Here is a 15,267-nt window from a genome sequence, read left to right on the forward strand (position 1 = left end):
TCACAAGCACCAAGTGCAGTACAGCACCTCTATGGTCTAGGACAATCACCATAGCACCATCACAACTAATGATGTCCGAGCACTGTAGCCAGGAGTGCAACCCCTGATGAGTTCTATAATGGCAATGGGTACAGACATCATAATTAACAACATTCCCTGAGTTAAGTACCAGTTAGTATATGTGATCACTATAACCAAATACATGTGTGACTCCTCACCACTGAACAATAGGAAAGAGAAAAAAAGGAAAAATATTTTATAAAATTCAGAAGTTTGGGTTTTGCTTGGGGGCTGGGGGTTGCCACACCCTGGAGTTCCCAGGGCTTAACTACCCCTGGCTCTGCACTCAGGGATCACTCCTGCTGTAGGTCGGGATCTTATGGGGTACTAAGGATGGAACTCTTGTCAGCTTCATACAAAGCAAGCGCCCTACCTGCTGTACTATTGTTCTGGGCCTCATACATTTGTTAAACAACTATCAGCTTGCTTTTCAAGCCTGTGTTCTTCTTTGAATACATATCTCATCTGTTTGTCTCTATCTTTCTTTGCTTGCCTATTTCCACTCTGGATAAGCCCGTGTTCTCTGTCGAACATGTACTTCTTTCTTACTTTTCCCCTACATCTTTCTAGATAAGTTTCAATAAAAAACAGTCTTGCTTTACTCTCTCTCTCTCTCTCTCTCTCTCTCTCTCTCTCTCTCACTCACAAAGCAAAACTTCAAAACCAAAAACCAAAACACTCAGTCAATAATCTGTGAAATTTTGGAAATTACTGCTGTTAAAAAATTTACTGGGTGAAAAGACGAAATTCAAACTGGGAACTGGAGAGATAGTACACTAGGCAAGGTGCTTCCTTTTCATGCAGCCTACCTGGTTTCAATACCTGATAAACTGAAGGAAACAAATGATAGATCAAAGTAAGTTTTAGGCCAGGGAGATAGTTCAAAGGTTTGAGCACACATGCAGGAAGCTTGGGTTCCATCCCCAGCATCATGCGGTGTCCTGAGCATCTTTGACAATTGAGAGTGGCCCCCAAGAACTGCCAAGTGTGGACCAACCTGGCAACTCTCCCAAGTTTTTAGCATAAAAAATCACCTTTAAAGTATTTTATTAATTTATTTTAGTGTCTTTGACAATGCACAAGAAACATCAGCCACAGTATCATAGCTAAAACAAAAACATTGTAATTTTGTGTTGTAGTCTTATAATCCTTTTTCTCTTTTCTTTGGGGAGGGGGAGATTATTCAAGCATTGCTCAGGGACTCCAGTGATGCTTAGGCCCAGCTGTGCTGGGGACCAAACCAGGGTCATGGTCAAAACAGCTACATGCAAAAACCTTACCTCCTCTACTGTCTCTTCAGCCCACCACTGTGCTGGTGCTTTCAGGACCATATGGTGTGGGGAATCTACTTGGGGACTCCACATGCTGTGCATGCACTCCAGTCCTTTGGGTCATCTCCCTACTCCCTTTAATCCTTTTTTTTTAAATTCTTTGGCTTTTGGAGGTCACCCGGCAATGCTCAGGGGTTACTCCTGGCTCTGCACTCAGGAATTACTCCTGGTGGTGGTCAGGAGACCATATGGGATGCAAGGGAATTGAACCCAGATTCGCAGCATGCAAGGCAAGTGCCCTCCCTGCTGTGTTATCACTCTGGCAATCCCTTTAAATCTTTTTAAAAAATCAGAATTTTCAAACTGGCTGTATGAAACTTCTCATTCACATTTGTTATGACCTCACCTTCATAAATGGTCTAGAGTCTATTATTTTAATGCAGATAAACATTGGGGAAAGAAGGGACTGAAATTTATGTTTATCTGCATTAAAACAATGGAATTCAGACAACAATTTAAGTTTGCACTCTGTATGTATGATATAAATGGTAAGGAATTTCCTCTTCAATTTATGTTACTGGGTCATATATGACAGTGCTGAGGGCTTACTATACATTCAGGGAGGGCTTACTATACATTCAGGGATCACTCCTGGTGGGGCTCAGGGGTCATATGCGGAACCTGGGATAAAACAGATTAAGACCGGGGTAGGCTACATGTAAGGCAAATGCCTTATCAGCTGTCCTCTCTCCAGCCTCAAGTCCTTTAAACCCTTAACGATAAGGCAAATCAATTCTCTGGTGGTATGTGCTACTACTGGCTTTCCAAGCATGTTTTCAAACCCAGTTTTGTCAGTACCACCTGGAGGGTTTGTTATACTAAGATTCCTGGCACTGATCTTTAGGCCCAAGGCAGAAGTTGATAAATTGCATTTCTAATAACATCCTAGATGATGCTGATACTACTGACACAGTGGCCACACAATGAGAATCTTAGCTTAGATCAAGATCTCAGGTCTTAGGTCAAGATCTTAGCTCCTTAAATTCGGGGCAACTGAATGTGGGACTCATGAAAAAATTGATGACTGCAAACCAGTTGTTTCTGAATACACAGAAGCCAAAATTAATTCTGGCAGCATTCACCTGTGTTGTACTTATTGGAAAAGAAGGAGTCATGAGTAGATAAAATTTAAGATGCCCTGGTATGCTCCTTCCCCAAGGAAGGAAGGAAATGCCGAAGAATTCACCAGCTGCAGACAGTTACTGATAAACTGAAACGGAGAAGACAGGTGCTAACTGTCATAAAGAGAAATGCTTAGCTTCTAAGTCCCTTCTGAGCTTTGGTGATAAATCAGGATAGAGACATTAGAACAGTGAATTAATGGAGGTCACATGTTCCATTGTCAGAAGGGAATCTCTGTTAGATTCCTGCCCGCCCCCCCCATACCCAGTGAATAAAGGATGGGTTTTCAAAATTTAAAAAAATTAGATTTTTTATAAAGGTAAAGGTAAAGGTAAAGGCCCTCCCGTTGATCGTCCATTTGCTCAAGCGGGCCCAATAACATCTCCATTGGAGACTTTGTTGTTACTGTGTCTGGCATATCGAATATGTCACGGGAGCTTGCCAGGCTCTGCCGTGTGGGCGAGATACTCTCGGTAGTTTGCCAGGCTCTCCGAGAGGGGCGGAGGAATCGAACTCGGGTCGGCCATATTGGCTGCATGCAAGGCAAACGCCCTACCACTGTGCTATCGCTCCAGCCCATTTATATTTTTTATAAATATAAAAATAGCAATATGCATTGTTCCTTCATTGTTATCACATGCGCATATATATATAGCATATATATACATATCGTTTTTTTGGGCCACACCCAGCAATGCTCAGGAATAACTCCTGGTGTTGTTCGGGGACCATATAGGATGCTGGGGATCAAACCTTGGTTGGCCATGTGCAAGCAAACCGCCCTACTCACTGTACTATCGTTCTGGTCCCCAGAACTAGCTTTTACATTTGATGTTTTTGTTTTCTTCTCCTTCCCTACCCCAGGAAAAGTATTATAGATCCTCTGTACCCTCATAGAGAGTATTGAGCTGGAGAGATAGTACAGGGGGGTAGACTGCCTGTGTCTGTGGCTTCTTTGCCCCTCCCCAAGGGGCACGGGCGAGGGTGGGATGCGGGAGGGGGAAGGGGGGGGAAGGGCCTCGCCCTCCGCCCCTCACCTCTGCCTTCATTTGTTCCACCTCCTTGCCTCTCCCCGTCCTCCACTCTGGTTGCCTCAGTCTCCTGTCGGCAGAAATGGGTTGAACCCTCCCCAGGGGACTGAGGAGGGGAGGGGGCGAAGGTCTAGAGGGTGGGGGGTTTCTCCCATTCCCCCATTCCCCCGCCCCAAGCCATAGGGCTTCGAACCAGGGCCCCAGGAGAGAAGGGCGCTGGCAGTGACGCCCCAGTTCGTTGCTGCTGCCTCGCTTAACGTTCCCCACCCCTCCGCCGCCCCCCTCTTTCCCACTGCTGTCCAAGGTGAGTAGGAGAGAGGCACTGGCCCCGGGCCCTACCTCCCAGGTCTGTTACTTGGATTTTAAGTAATTAGGCTAAAACCATAAAGAAATTAAACTTCTTTAATTAAAATTATATTAAAGAAAAGACGAAGTCACGAAGTCACGAAATTTACATACAAGTGGTACTACATGGAACGTATAATGTTAAGCGAAATGACTCAGAAAGAAAGGGATAGACATAGAAAGATTGCATTCATCTGGGGAATATAAAGTAACAGAATAGGAAACTAACACACAAGAATGGCCGAGATTTGTACTAGGAATTTTACTCCTTGACTTGGAGGCCAACCACACATACTAGGGGAAAAGGGAGCTCAGATAAAGAGGGGAACACCAAATAAAGGTGTTGGGAGGATCCTCCCAGGATGGGAGAAGCATGCTGAAAATAGACTATAGACCAAACGTGATTGCCACTCAATGTTTCTTTTGCAGACCACAACACCCAAAAGGAGAGAGAGAACAGAGGGGAATGCCCTGCCACAGAGACAGGGTGGGATGGGGGGGATGGACTGTGGGAGGGATACTGGGATCCGAGGTGGTGGGAAATGGGCACTGGTGGAGGGATGGGTGTTTGATCATTGTATAAGTGAAACCCAAGCACAAAAATGTGTAAGTCTGCAACTGTACCTCATGATGTCTCACTATTAAAAAATTTTTATAATAAAAAAATAAAATAAAAAAAGAAATTAAACTTTCAGTGGTTAAAAAAAAAAAAAAGGTGGAGGCTGGTTCGAAAGTGCTCCGAAGCGCCTCTCAAACTGCTCACCCAGGTTCAATTTTCAGCACTCCATATGGTCACCCAAGCCCCACCAGGAGTTATCACTGAGCGCAGAACTAGGAGTAAGTCCTAAGCACATCTGGGTGTGACCCCCCCCTCCCCGCCCAAACAAAACAAAACAACAAAGGTGATAGAGTGTCACTGTCACTGTCTTCCCGCTGTTCATCGATTTTCTCCAGTGGGTCCAGTAACGTTTCCATCGTGAGACTTGTTGTTACTGTGTTTGGCATATTGAATATGTCACGGGGAGCTTGCCAGGCTCTGCCATGAGGGCAAGATACTCTTGGTAGCTTGCCGGGTTCTCCGAGAAGGGTGGAGGAATCGAACTCGGGTTGGCCCATGGGCCGTGTGCAAAGCAAATGCCTTACCGCTGTGCTATTCTTGTAGCCAGATGCAATTAGATATTTTCTCCGCAACTGAGGTATCTTAGCCAGATAGTTTCTTTTTTCCTTTGTGTACTTTTTAAAAATTTGTTTGTCTTTGTGCTATACCCAGCAATGTTCAGAAGTTACTCCTGACTCTGCACTCAGGATTCACTCCTGGCTGGGCTTGAGGAACTATATGGGATGCTGGGGATATAACCAGGTTGGCTGTGGGTAAGGCAAGTGACTTCCCCATCTGCTGTACTAGAACTCTGGCCCATAGCCAGATAGTTTCTGCTTAAGACTGTCTTGAATATTAATAAAATCTCATATAGATTACATTCATTACATGTAAGCTTAGCCCCTTTTTCTTATTAGATTCTCTTTTGAGGGAGCAGTGCCATTCCAATGACATATTATTGATCTTGAATAATAAAGAGCAGAAATCTGTAAAATTGAAAATTAGTGTGAATCAGTAAACCAAAAACCGAGCCTCTGGAAAGGCTAAAAAAAAAAAAATAGAAAAACCTAGGGGCCAAAGCAATAACAGCAGGTGGGGCATTTGCTTTGTATACACCCAACCTAGGTTTGATCCCCAGCATCCCATATGGTCTCCTGAGGACCCTTAGGATTAATTCCTGAGTGCAGAGGCAGGAGTAACTCATGAGCATCACCAGGTGTGACTCAAAATAGTCCATCCCCCCAAAGCAACAACAGCAAACTCCCCTAAGACTATAAAGAAAAGGAACTGGAGATGTGACTCAGTCATATAACTCTTGACGATATGCTTGCAAGGAAAGCTCTCTAAGTCCTGGTACTATTCCCCCGGGCCCCTAACCTAACATTTTTTCCATTTCCAGTGCTGAGATCAAATCTAGAGCCTCCTAAATGCAAGACATCCACTCAGTACTGGTTCAACCTCAAACAAAGTTTTCGGACCACACCGGACAGTACTAAGGGCCTACTCCTGGCTCTGCTCTTAGGGATCACTTTTGGTGGGGCTCAGGGGACCACAGCAGGTAGGGGGGGATTGAACCTGGGTCAGTTGTATGCAAGGCCTACCACTCAGGCCCGTCAAGGGAAGTTTTTCTTTCTCTTTTCTCTCTCTTCTCTGTTTCTCTGTCTCTGTCTCCCCCCAGCCCCCCACCCCCAACCACCACACTAGACGGTGTGTGGAAACCATGTGGTGCTGGGAATTGAACCCAGATTCAATGTCAGCCATGTGACCAAACCTGTACTATCTCCCAGCCATATCCCCCTTTTTATTTATTTTTTTATCCCAATACTTTTTCACTTTGTCTGAGATTGTGATTAGAGGACACCAATGTTTAGAGTATTTCCCTTTATCTATATCCAGATTGATCTATTCTGATTCTCAAGGCTCTGGTGTTAGTTTAAGGATGTGTAACAAAGTAGCTTTCCCAGGTAGTAATCAGCATTTTTATAGTGGTGACTTTTGAAGACTTTTTAGAGGCCAAGTCAAAAGCCTCTGTACCTCTTGGAGAGCTCCCGCAAGCTACCAAGAGTATTCCACCCGCACGCCAGAGCCTGACAAGCTACCCGTGGTGTATTCGATATGCCAAAAACAGTAACAATAATGGGCCTCATTCCCCTGACCTCGAAAGGGCCCCCAATATGTCACTGGGCTAAGCTAGCAGGCGACAGGGATGAATGGAGTCGTTACTGGCACCTGCTCAAACAAATCGATGATCAAACAGATGACAAGTGAAAAGTGACTTTTGAAGATCAAGACACTTCATCAAATATTGATTTTGTCAAGAGAAATTAACTTGGTGCAGAGTTACCAAGTAGTCCAGGTCACAGTCCAGGACACATAACCTGATAGTCACAACAGTCTGAGCTTTTAACTCCATGGGTTAATATATGAGGATCATTGAAACGACATCAGCAAAAGGCAATTTCCATTGCAGCTACAACTTCTCAGTTGCTCAGTATCCTTTCTGGTGTTGGTGAGTCTGGTGCCTTCCAATGGTGTGCTTGCTTCCTAACTCTGGGTACAGTTTTATATAGTTTTATATTTACCCACAAAACCTCTCAGGAAGGAGAAAGGCTAATAGTAATGCTAATAGACATAGGTTTTAACATTATGGAAGAGATAGTCTTTTCATTCTTTAAAAGTTTATTTTTAGCTTTAGCTTTTTTGGTTTGTTTTTGTGCGACACACCTGGTGATGTTCAGGGCTTACTCCTGGCTCTATGTCCAGAGGTCACACTGGGGGGGGGGGGGACACTGGGGATTGAACCTGGTCAGCTGTGTACAAGGCAAACGCCTTACCCATTGTGGCATCTCTCCACCCCTCTTTTAAACTTTAAAAAGTTTCTTTATTTAAAAAGAACAGACAACTTTTTAATTGTAGTTTTAGGTTCTCAGCAAAATTGAAACCGAAAATCCAGAATTCTCTCATCCGCATAAAAATACACAGCTTCCCACTATCTGCATCCTGCCAAGAGTGATATATGTTATCACTGATGAGCCTATAGTAAAATATCATAATCACCCAAAGTCCACAGCTTACCTCGAAGGTTCAGTAGATAGTGTACACTTGTTATGTATTCACCAGTGTGGAATCATAGTTTCAGGCCCTGAAAAATCCTGATCTGAATCTTCCTTCTTCTACCCTGATTGCGACTCCCAAATGTTAGTTACTGTGTCCACATTCTGCCTTTTTATAGCCATAGCATATACTACATAGGTAGCTTTTTCAGAGTATCCCCTTTTATTTCTTTGTGATTTCTAGACAGTTCACTTCAATCTTGTTTTATACGTTTAGGAGACTACAGAGGTAGTTGATACACACAGTGAAAAAAAAAGTTACAAAGAGCAGCTTGGGGAGCTCTTGTATTTGCATCATACAGGGTGATAAAGCCCTGAGGTAGACAGTGGTTAGAGAACTGTTTAAAAGGTGTCCAGGGAGCCCTGGAAAAAGGGGCCTGTCATCCTCTGTGCAGGGCGTTTGTAGGTTAGGATAAGTTTTCTGCCAGCTCCCACCACCTCCCAAGTGCCAAAGTACCAAATGTCATTTACATTTGAAAAATAACACTGGGGAAAAAGGAGTTACTGTAGGTGGCTACTAAGGGCAGTCCTTCTGCTGGAGACGTGTTACAGCAGCCCACACAAGTGGTGAGAGTGCTCGGTGTGGTCTAGAGTCAACAGCAACACATAGATGCATAGGTGGAAGGCAGACCACGACTTATCAGCTGAGGTTTGTTAATTTTATAGAATGGGGTATAAACGGCTGACGGGGGAGACGGAGGGAAAGAAAGAGAGAAAGCGACTGAGACATTTCCCACTAATTTTGCTTCAGGAAAGGTGAAGATTGAAATGGGTGTGAGAGACTAATAATGGAGCAGACGGAAAAAAGAGGTGCTGCATATGTGAAAATTCTTACACATTATCTTTTCCCCATTCTAATTTTTGTTGTTGCTGCTTTGGGGTCACACCTAGAGATGCTCAGAGACTATTTCAAACTCGGTGCTGGAGGTGGGGGCGGTATCGTCACTCCTAGCAGTGCTGAGGTAAGAGAGGGGTGGGGGAAAACCACCCCTCACAAGTCTCCAGGATGGAAGCAGTTTTCCTGCAAAGCGTGTGCACAGCCCATTCAAGTTCGTAGGAGCCCCACTTTTCCCATTCCATCCTGGAAAAATTCAGAGCAATCTGATAGGAATTTCAGAGAAGTTAGCTAATACCTTACAGTTCATCAACCTATCTATCCACGCCTCCCTCACTCGTTCTGTTATGCATTTAAATGGGAGACATCAAAAGAAAACAAAGCATAACGACACCCCGCCACCCCCCCCCCCCCAAATTAAATGCAGACATAAACGCACTTCCCTCTCCATACCCCAGCACATCAGTCATTTGCTTTCCCGTTTTCCTTCTGAGGTAAAAATATACCTAAAGGAGAAACGGATACTTATGTATCCACTGTTTCGAGAGAGCCCTCACGGTATCTTTTTTTTACACTTTAAAATTTCAAATGCCTCAGGGACACTTGGAGGGGTGGACGGAGGAGCCTGGAGCTCGGGGAGAAGCCTCGGCGTGGAGAGCAATCGCCAACATCAAGTCAAAGCTCAGGCTCTGGGACCGGCCCAAAGCACCCAGGAGGGACCGACAGAGGGAAGAGAAAAGAGTTGTGCCCGCCAAGACCCCAGCGGCTTTCTAGGTCTGAGACCTGAGGGTGGGAGTGCGGGAGGTCAGGATTCGGCCGGCCCGAGCCAAGTTGGCCCAGGCCCGGCGTCCTGAAAAGCCTCGGGGCGCGGCGCCAGGGGGAGGTCCTAGATCGCCGGTCGCCAGCCGAGGTGCCCCGGAGGTGTCGGGGGTGGGGGTGGGGTGGGGGACCGGGGAGAATTCCGGGGAGGTGGGGGGATCCCCCCCGAGCCCGAGGCGGGAAAGTCGGCCGGGAGGCGGGGAGGAGCAGCGAGACGGGGGTGGGTGGGGGGTGGGGTCCGCCGCGAGGGTCGGCGGGGAGCGCGCGGGGCCCCGGGCGGCGCGAGCCGCGGAGGAAGGGGCGGGGAGGGGGCGGAGTCGCCGCTGCGGCCGGCCGCGGGGGTGTGTGCGCGGGTCACATGGTCGCGGCTGCCCTCCCCGTCAGCCTCCCTCGCTGCCGCGGTGCGCTGGCTGCAGGAAGCCGCCGCGCCGCCGCTTTTGTTGTCAGGGACCCCGCGAGGAGCGCCGCTCGCCGGCCGCCGCCGGCCCTCCCTGACAGCCACCCGCTTTCCGCCCGCGGGGTGCGGGTCCCGGGCGCCCCGCCCGCTCTGCCCATGTGGGGGACCCGCGATCGGCGCTGCCTCCAGCCCGGGGCGGCGCTGAGCTGAGGCGGCGGCGGCGGCGGCGCGGCTCCCTCTGCGGGAAGCGAGCGGGGCCTGGGCTCCCTCCCCGAGGGCACCATGGAGGTGAATGCGGGTAAGAAGCGGACTGCGGCGGATCGGGGCCGGGCGGAGGGGGCGCGGGGAGCCCGCTCGGGCACTTCGGGGCACGGCGGCGGGAGAGCTTCCCCCCACCCCACCCCACCCTTCCTGCGGGCGCGGTGGGGTGGGTGTCCGCGGGGCGCGTGTGCGCCTCGGGCGGGATTCCCGGCGCCCCTCTCTCCGGGGCCGCCCGCACGGCGGCCTCCCCCACCCCCCCCCTCCGCTCCCCACCGCTCCCCACATCCGCGCGGCGCGGCCCGGCCCCCCCCCTCACATGGCCCGGCCGCGCGAGCCACGTGCGCGCTGTGTTTACGTTCGGCGGCGCGCGGGAGCCGGTTGGCTGGGCGGGCGCGTGACGCGGCATTACATAATGGGCGCTGAGGCGGCGGCGGCGGGCGGGGACACGTGAGGCCGGGCGACTCGGTGACCCACATTTCCCCGGGGCCGCAGGGACACGTGGGGGCGGGTGCGGGTGCGCGCGAGCGCGCGCGCGACGCCGGGGAGTGCCGCAGCCGGGCCCGCCCGGCGGGCCCCGCCCCCCGTCGGAACCCTCCTCGGTGACGCGGCCGCGATTCCCTCCTCCCCCGCGGGGCTGCAGACTGCGGAGGAGGCCGCGCGTGCGCGGGCGCGTGCCCCGGCGAGCCCCGCCGCCCCGCAGCCCGGCAGCGGCGCCGAGGCCCCCTCGCCCCGGTGGTGGCGGCGGCGGCGGCTCGGGCTTAACGGAGCGTTGTTCCGGCCGCAGACTTGGCGGACACCGGCGTAGTCGTGCAGGGGGCGCGGGGGGTCGACGTTGCGCTCCCCGACTGAAGCGGGAGCCCCGGGGAAGCTGGAGCGAGGGGTGGGGGTGGGGGGCGCTGAGGAGGAAGGGACAGATGCTACGGGGTCCAAAGGGTTTAGAGCCCGAGCAGCGGCCGGCAGACGGGGCAGCCCCCTCCCCGCAGAGGAGGCTGCCGCTGTAGGTTTCCTTTAGGACGCACCTTCGTTTAGAGAAACGGCTCGGAACTCCCCTCCTCCCCGTCCCGGGCCTGGGAACCTTACTGTAAGCGGGTCACGCCCGTAGCTAGTCGCCCCACCCTTTTGGGAGGATGACTCAGGTGACCCTAAGTGACTCAGACCTTAGTCAGTTATGCTGCGTAGGCTCCCGTGACCCTTGAGCAGCCGAACTGGTCTTCGGAAGCCTGGGGATCCTCCCGTTTCTGCCGCTAGCGCCCCAGAACTGTCAGGACACCCCCCCCCCCCCCTTTTTCTTTGTCGTCTGCACTTGGCTGATGGCCATGTTCTTAGAACCCTCTCGGGTTTCGAGAAGTCGGTTTGTGCCAAGTTTTTTGTTTGGACAAACCAGGCGTTGATGACCCTGTTTTTGGAGGGGTCGATCACCCGCCGCGAAAATGACTCATGTTGGGTTTCGATGACCTGTGGACCGCTGAGCCCTTGAACTGTCATGGAATCAAACTACTTCTTGATGAGAGTGATCAGGTTCAGCTGCTTCTAACCTAGCGCTTGGCATCCAGGAGTTATTGCAGCTTCCGCACTGCCGTGTGATAAGCTGGCTGATTGCGGTGGTCAGAAAGTTTTTCTCTGATTCGAACCTTCCTTGGATCATCGTTTACATCTTTGTCTTGCCTGGCTGCAAGTGACACAACATCATTTGGGATTGGATGGCTGTTGGCTCTCTCCTTCCCAGTCTCTGATTTTAGTTCTTTAGCCCCTTTCTTGCTCAGTTCCTGTTTCTCCACTACATCCTTCAACCCCCCCCCCCCCACCCCCTTTCAGTCCTCAACATCTCTCTTGGGATTTGGCACCCAGCAGAAGGTTAGAGTTCAGAACAGATTCTTGCCTAAGTGGTTGGATAGTTCTCAGATTCCAGGTTTTGGATCGTGTTGCAAATGAAGCCTCTGTCAGGCTTAATTTTTGTCACATATTGCTTTGCTGATTCATAGTAACCTTGCAGTCAAGCAAGACTTCTTGTGAACCATTTTGAAGCTAATTATTTTATCCATTGTGCAGGTGTTTCTGAAGTGTAGGTATATGTGATTACCTTTTTTCTTTATTTTTTCTTTCGTTTTGTTCTTTTGTTTTGTTTTGGGACACATCAAGCTGTGCTCAGGGTTAGTCCAGTTCTGCACTGAGGGCCCAATCCTGGTGCTGCCTGGGGGAAATCATAAGAGGGTGATGCATATGGGATCAAAACCTGGTCGGCCGGGTGCAAGACCCTACTGTGTTATATCTCCAACCTCTTGTATCTTGATCTAAGTATCTAACTAAAATTTTTCATGTTTGTTTTATTCCAAGTTCAGGCTGTTACAAGTTGCTACACAGTTTATGAACAATTCCTGCCTTTTAATTTTCAGAGGAAGCTTTTAGAAGTATTCCCTTTTAATCTTCAAATTGTCCTCTGTGTGTGTGTGTGTGTGTGTGTGTGTGTGTGTATTATATGTGGGTTTTGGACCACACGCGGAGGTGCTCAGGGGTTACTCCTGGCTCTGCACTCAAGAATTACTCCTGATCATTTTGGAGGATTGAACCCGTGTCGGCCGCATGGAAGACAAAATGCCCTACCTGCTGTACTCACACTCCGGTCCGGACCTATATATAAAATATATACATATATTTCTTATTTCTTCTAGTAAATTTTTTTAATTTGTGGGAGCCACAGTGTGCGGTGGGAACTCCACAGTGTTCAGGGGAACCCTTGTCTTCTACTGTGCAAAGCATGTACTCCAGCCCTTTGAGTCATCACCTCACTAGTAGGGTGTAGACCAAGTTCAGTGCTTTGTGGCACACTTCTGCCCTTCCCTTTGGGTTGATGCTGTTATTAGTGTGCATTCACCCAGTGACCATTTCATTTAACTATATTATACAGTTGTATTTCATGACACATGGTACCTTTACCCTCTTTATGATGAACACAGATGGGGAATAATGAAAGTAGAAATTGACTATACTTTTTTTTTTTCCTGCCATACCCGCATGTACTCTGGCTAAGTACTCAAGAGTCACAGTGCTGGGAGTGGGGGACTTTGTGTGCCAGGATCGAACCCTGCAAATGCAAATCTTCCAGACCTTTAAGCAATTTCTCTGGCTGCTTTTCATTTTCTACACCCATAATTGTTCTGGAATCCTTCTGGGAGTGCAAAGCATAGGCTTCATTATCTCTGAGGCATCTCCCTGACCCCTGCATAAAGATTTTAATTATGCATACCAGGGTCACTTAGACTTTTCCCACTGGAACCTCTTGCCACAGAAATATTTTGAGGAGAGGGTTTGGTCACACCTTCCATGGCTGTTACTGGTTTTGTGTTCAGGAGTGCTCCCTGATAGTGTCTGAAGGGACCATATGCGGTGCTGGAGAGTGAACCTATGTCAGTTTGCATGCAAGGCAAGCCCAAGGGTATCTGTCTCTTTCATTAATTTTTTAAAATTGAATCACTGAATTACAGAGGCATTCATGATTGAGTTTCATAGATAAAATATTCCAACACCAATCCCTTCATCAGTGCCCACTTCCTTCCGCCAAGGTCCCCAGTTTTCCTCCCCTTTTTTTCATCTTTTTTACTTTCAGGCACTTTGTCTTACAAAGTGTTTCTGATAGGGTATCATACATATCCCTTTACCTCCATTCAGCACCCCACTTCTGTCAGGGTGTACACTTCCCTCCACTGCTGTCATCGTTTTCCCTTCTCTGACCTATCCCCTGTCCCCCAGTGGAGAGTTTCCTACTGAAGATCAGTTACCAGGCTCTTCTTTCTATAGCCCTGGGAGTAGTTTTTATTCACCCAGTTATGTTTCTTTATATCCTACTTATGAGATGATTCTGTGTCTGTCCCTCTCTGACTCACTTGGCATGATACTATTCAGGTAGCAGCAAATTGCCTGGCTTAATCTTTTTTTTTTTTTTTTTTTTTTTTTACAGATTATTAGTAGTAGTCCATTGTGTATATGCACTATGGGTTATTTTTTTTTTAAATCCAGTTATCTGTTCTTGGGCAACTGGGTTGTATCCAGATATTGGCTATTATGCAGCAATGAACATAGGAATGCAGATGTTTGTTTTGCATTGTGATTTTGAGCCCTTGGAGTATATTCCAGGAAGTGAATATGGGTAATATGGAAGCTCATTCCTAGATTTTTAAGGAATGTCCATATAGTTTTTCAAAAAATAGGCTGGACAGTAGACATTCCCATTAGCAGTGAATGAGGGTTTCCTACACCAGCACTGATGGTGGTTCTTTTTGATGTATGCCAGCCTCTGTTGTGTGCAGTGATTTCCCATTGTTGTTTTCATTTGGATTTCCCTGATGATGGTGATACACAGCATTTTTAATATGCTTTGGGCTGGAGCGATAGCACAGCAGTAGGGGGCGTTTGCCTTGCGCACAGCCAGCCCGGCCAAGCTGGGTTGGATTCCTCCGCCCCTCTCAGAGAGCCCAGCAAGCTACCGAGAGTATCTCGCCTGCATGGCAAAGCCTGGCAAGCTACCCGTGAAGTATACAGTATGCCAAACACAGTAACAACAAGTCTCACGATGGAGATATTACTGGGCCCGCTCGAGCAAATCGATGAACAATGGGAGAACCGTGACCATGACTTTTGGCCATTTGTATTTCTTGTTTAAGTTTCTGTTGATCTCTTTTCTCCTCTATTTCTATTTATTCTTTCTTTTTATACACATGCACGTGTGAACAGACACACAACACAGGTTTTTGGGCCACATCTGGTGATGCTCAGGGCTTATTTCTGGCTGTGTACCCGAGGATCATTCCTGGGGGGACTCAGGGGACCATATGGGGTGCCCGGGATTGAACCCAACCGTTGGCCACATGCAAGGCAAACAGACCGTATTCAGTGTTCTATTATTGCTCCAGCCCTCCCCTATTTTTCATGGGGTTGTGTGTTTTTCTCTTGTAAAGTTCCACCAGTACTTTATATATCTTGTATATTAATCTTTCATCAGAATAGTGGTGAGTTATTTTTTTTTTCAGTCTTTGGGGTGTCTTTGTATTCTGTTCATTGTAGAGCTTCTTAATGTAGACCCATTTATCTTTTTTTTTTTTTTCTTTTTGGGTCATACCCGGTGATGCACAGGGGTGACTCCTGGCTCTTCACTCAGGAATTACTCCTGGCGTTAATTCGGGGGTCCATATGGGATGCTGGGAATCGAACCCAGGTCGGCCGTGTGCAAGGCAAACACAGTACCCACTGTGCTATCGCTCTAGGCCCCATTTGTTTAACTTTGCTTGACCAGTGGTGGTGCATCCTTAAATATGCCTCTAGCTACAGTGTCATGGGGAGTTATACTTATGCTTTCCTCTA

At 48.5% G+C, this 15,267-nt stretch overlaps 1 protein-coding gene across 1 annotated transcript in view; it reads left to right on the plus strand.

Annotated features, from left to right (window-relative positions):
* Nucleotides 1–9,621: 9,621 nt before the first annotated feature.
* Nucleotides 9,622–15,267, plus strand: part of NR1D2 (nuclear receptor subfamily 1 group D member 2) — a 42,224-nt gene continuing 36,578 nt past the window's right edge. The window contains exon 1 of the mRNA XM_056129590.1: nt 9,622–9,949. Within this exon, the coding sequence (XP_055985565.1) occupies nt 9,934–9,949 (16 nt within the window). The 5' untranslated portion in view covers nt 9,622–9,933. The remainder of the gene's footprint in view (nt 9,950–15,267) is intronic.

The sequence above is a fragment of the Sorex fumeus genome, unplaced genomic scaffold, assembly GCF_029834395.1.
Source record: "Sorex fumeus unplaced genomic scaffold, SorFum_2.1 ptg000072l, whole genome shotgun sequence".
In the NCBI taxonomy this organism is placed as follows: Eukaryota; Metazoa; Chordata; class Mammalia; order Eulipotyphla; family Soricidae; genus Sorex; species Sorex fumeus.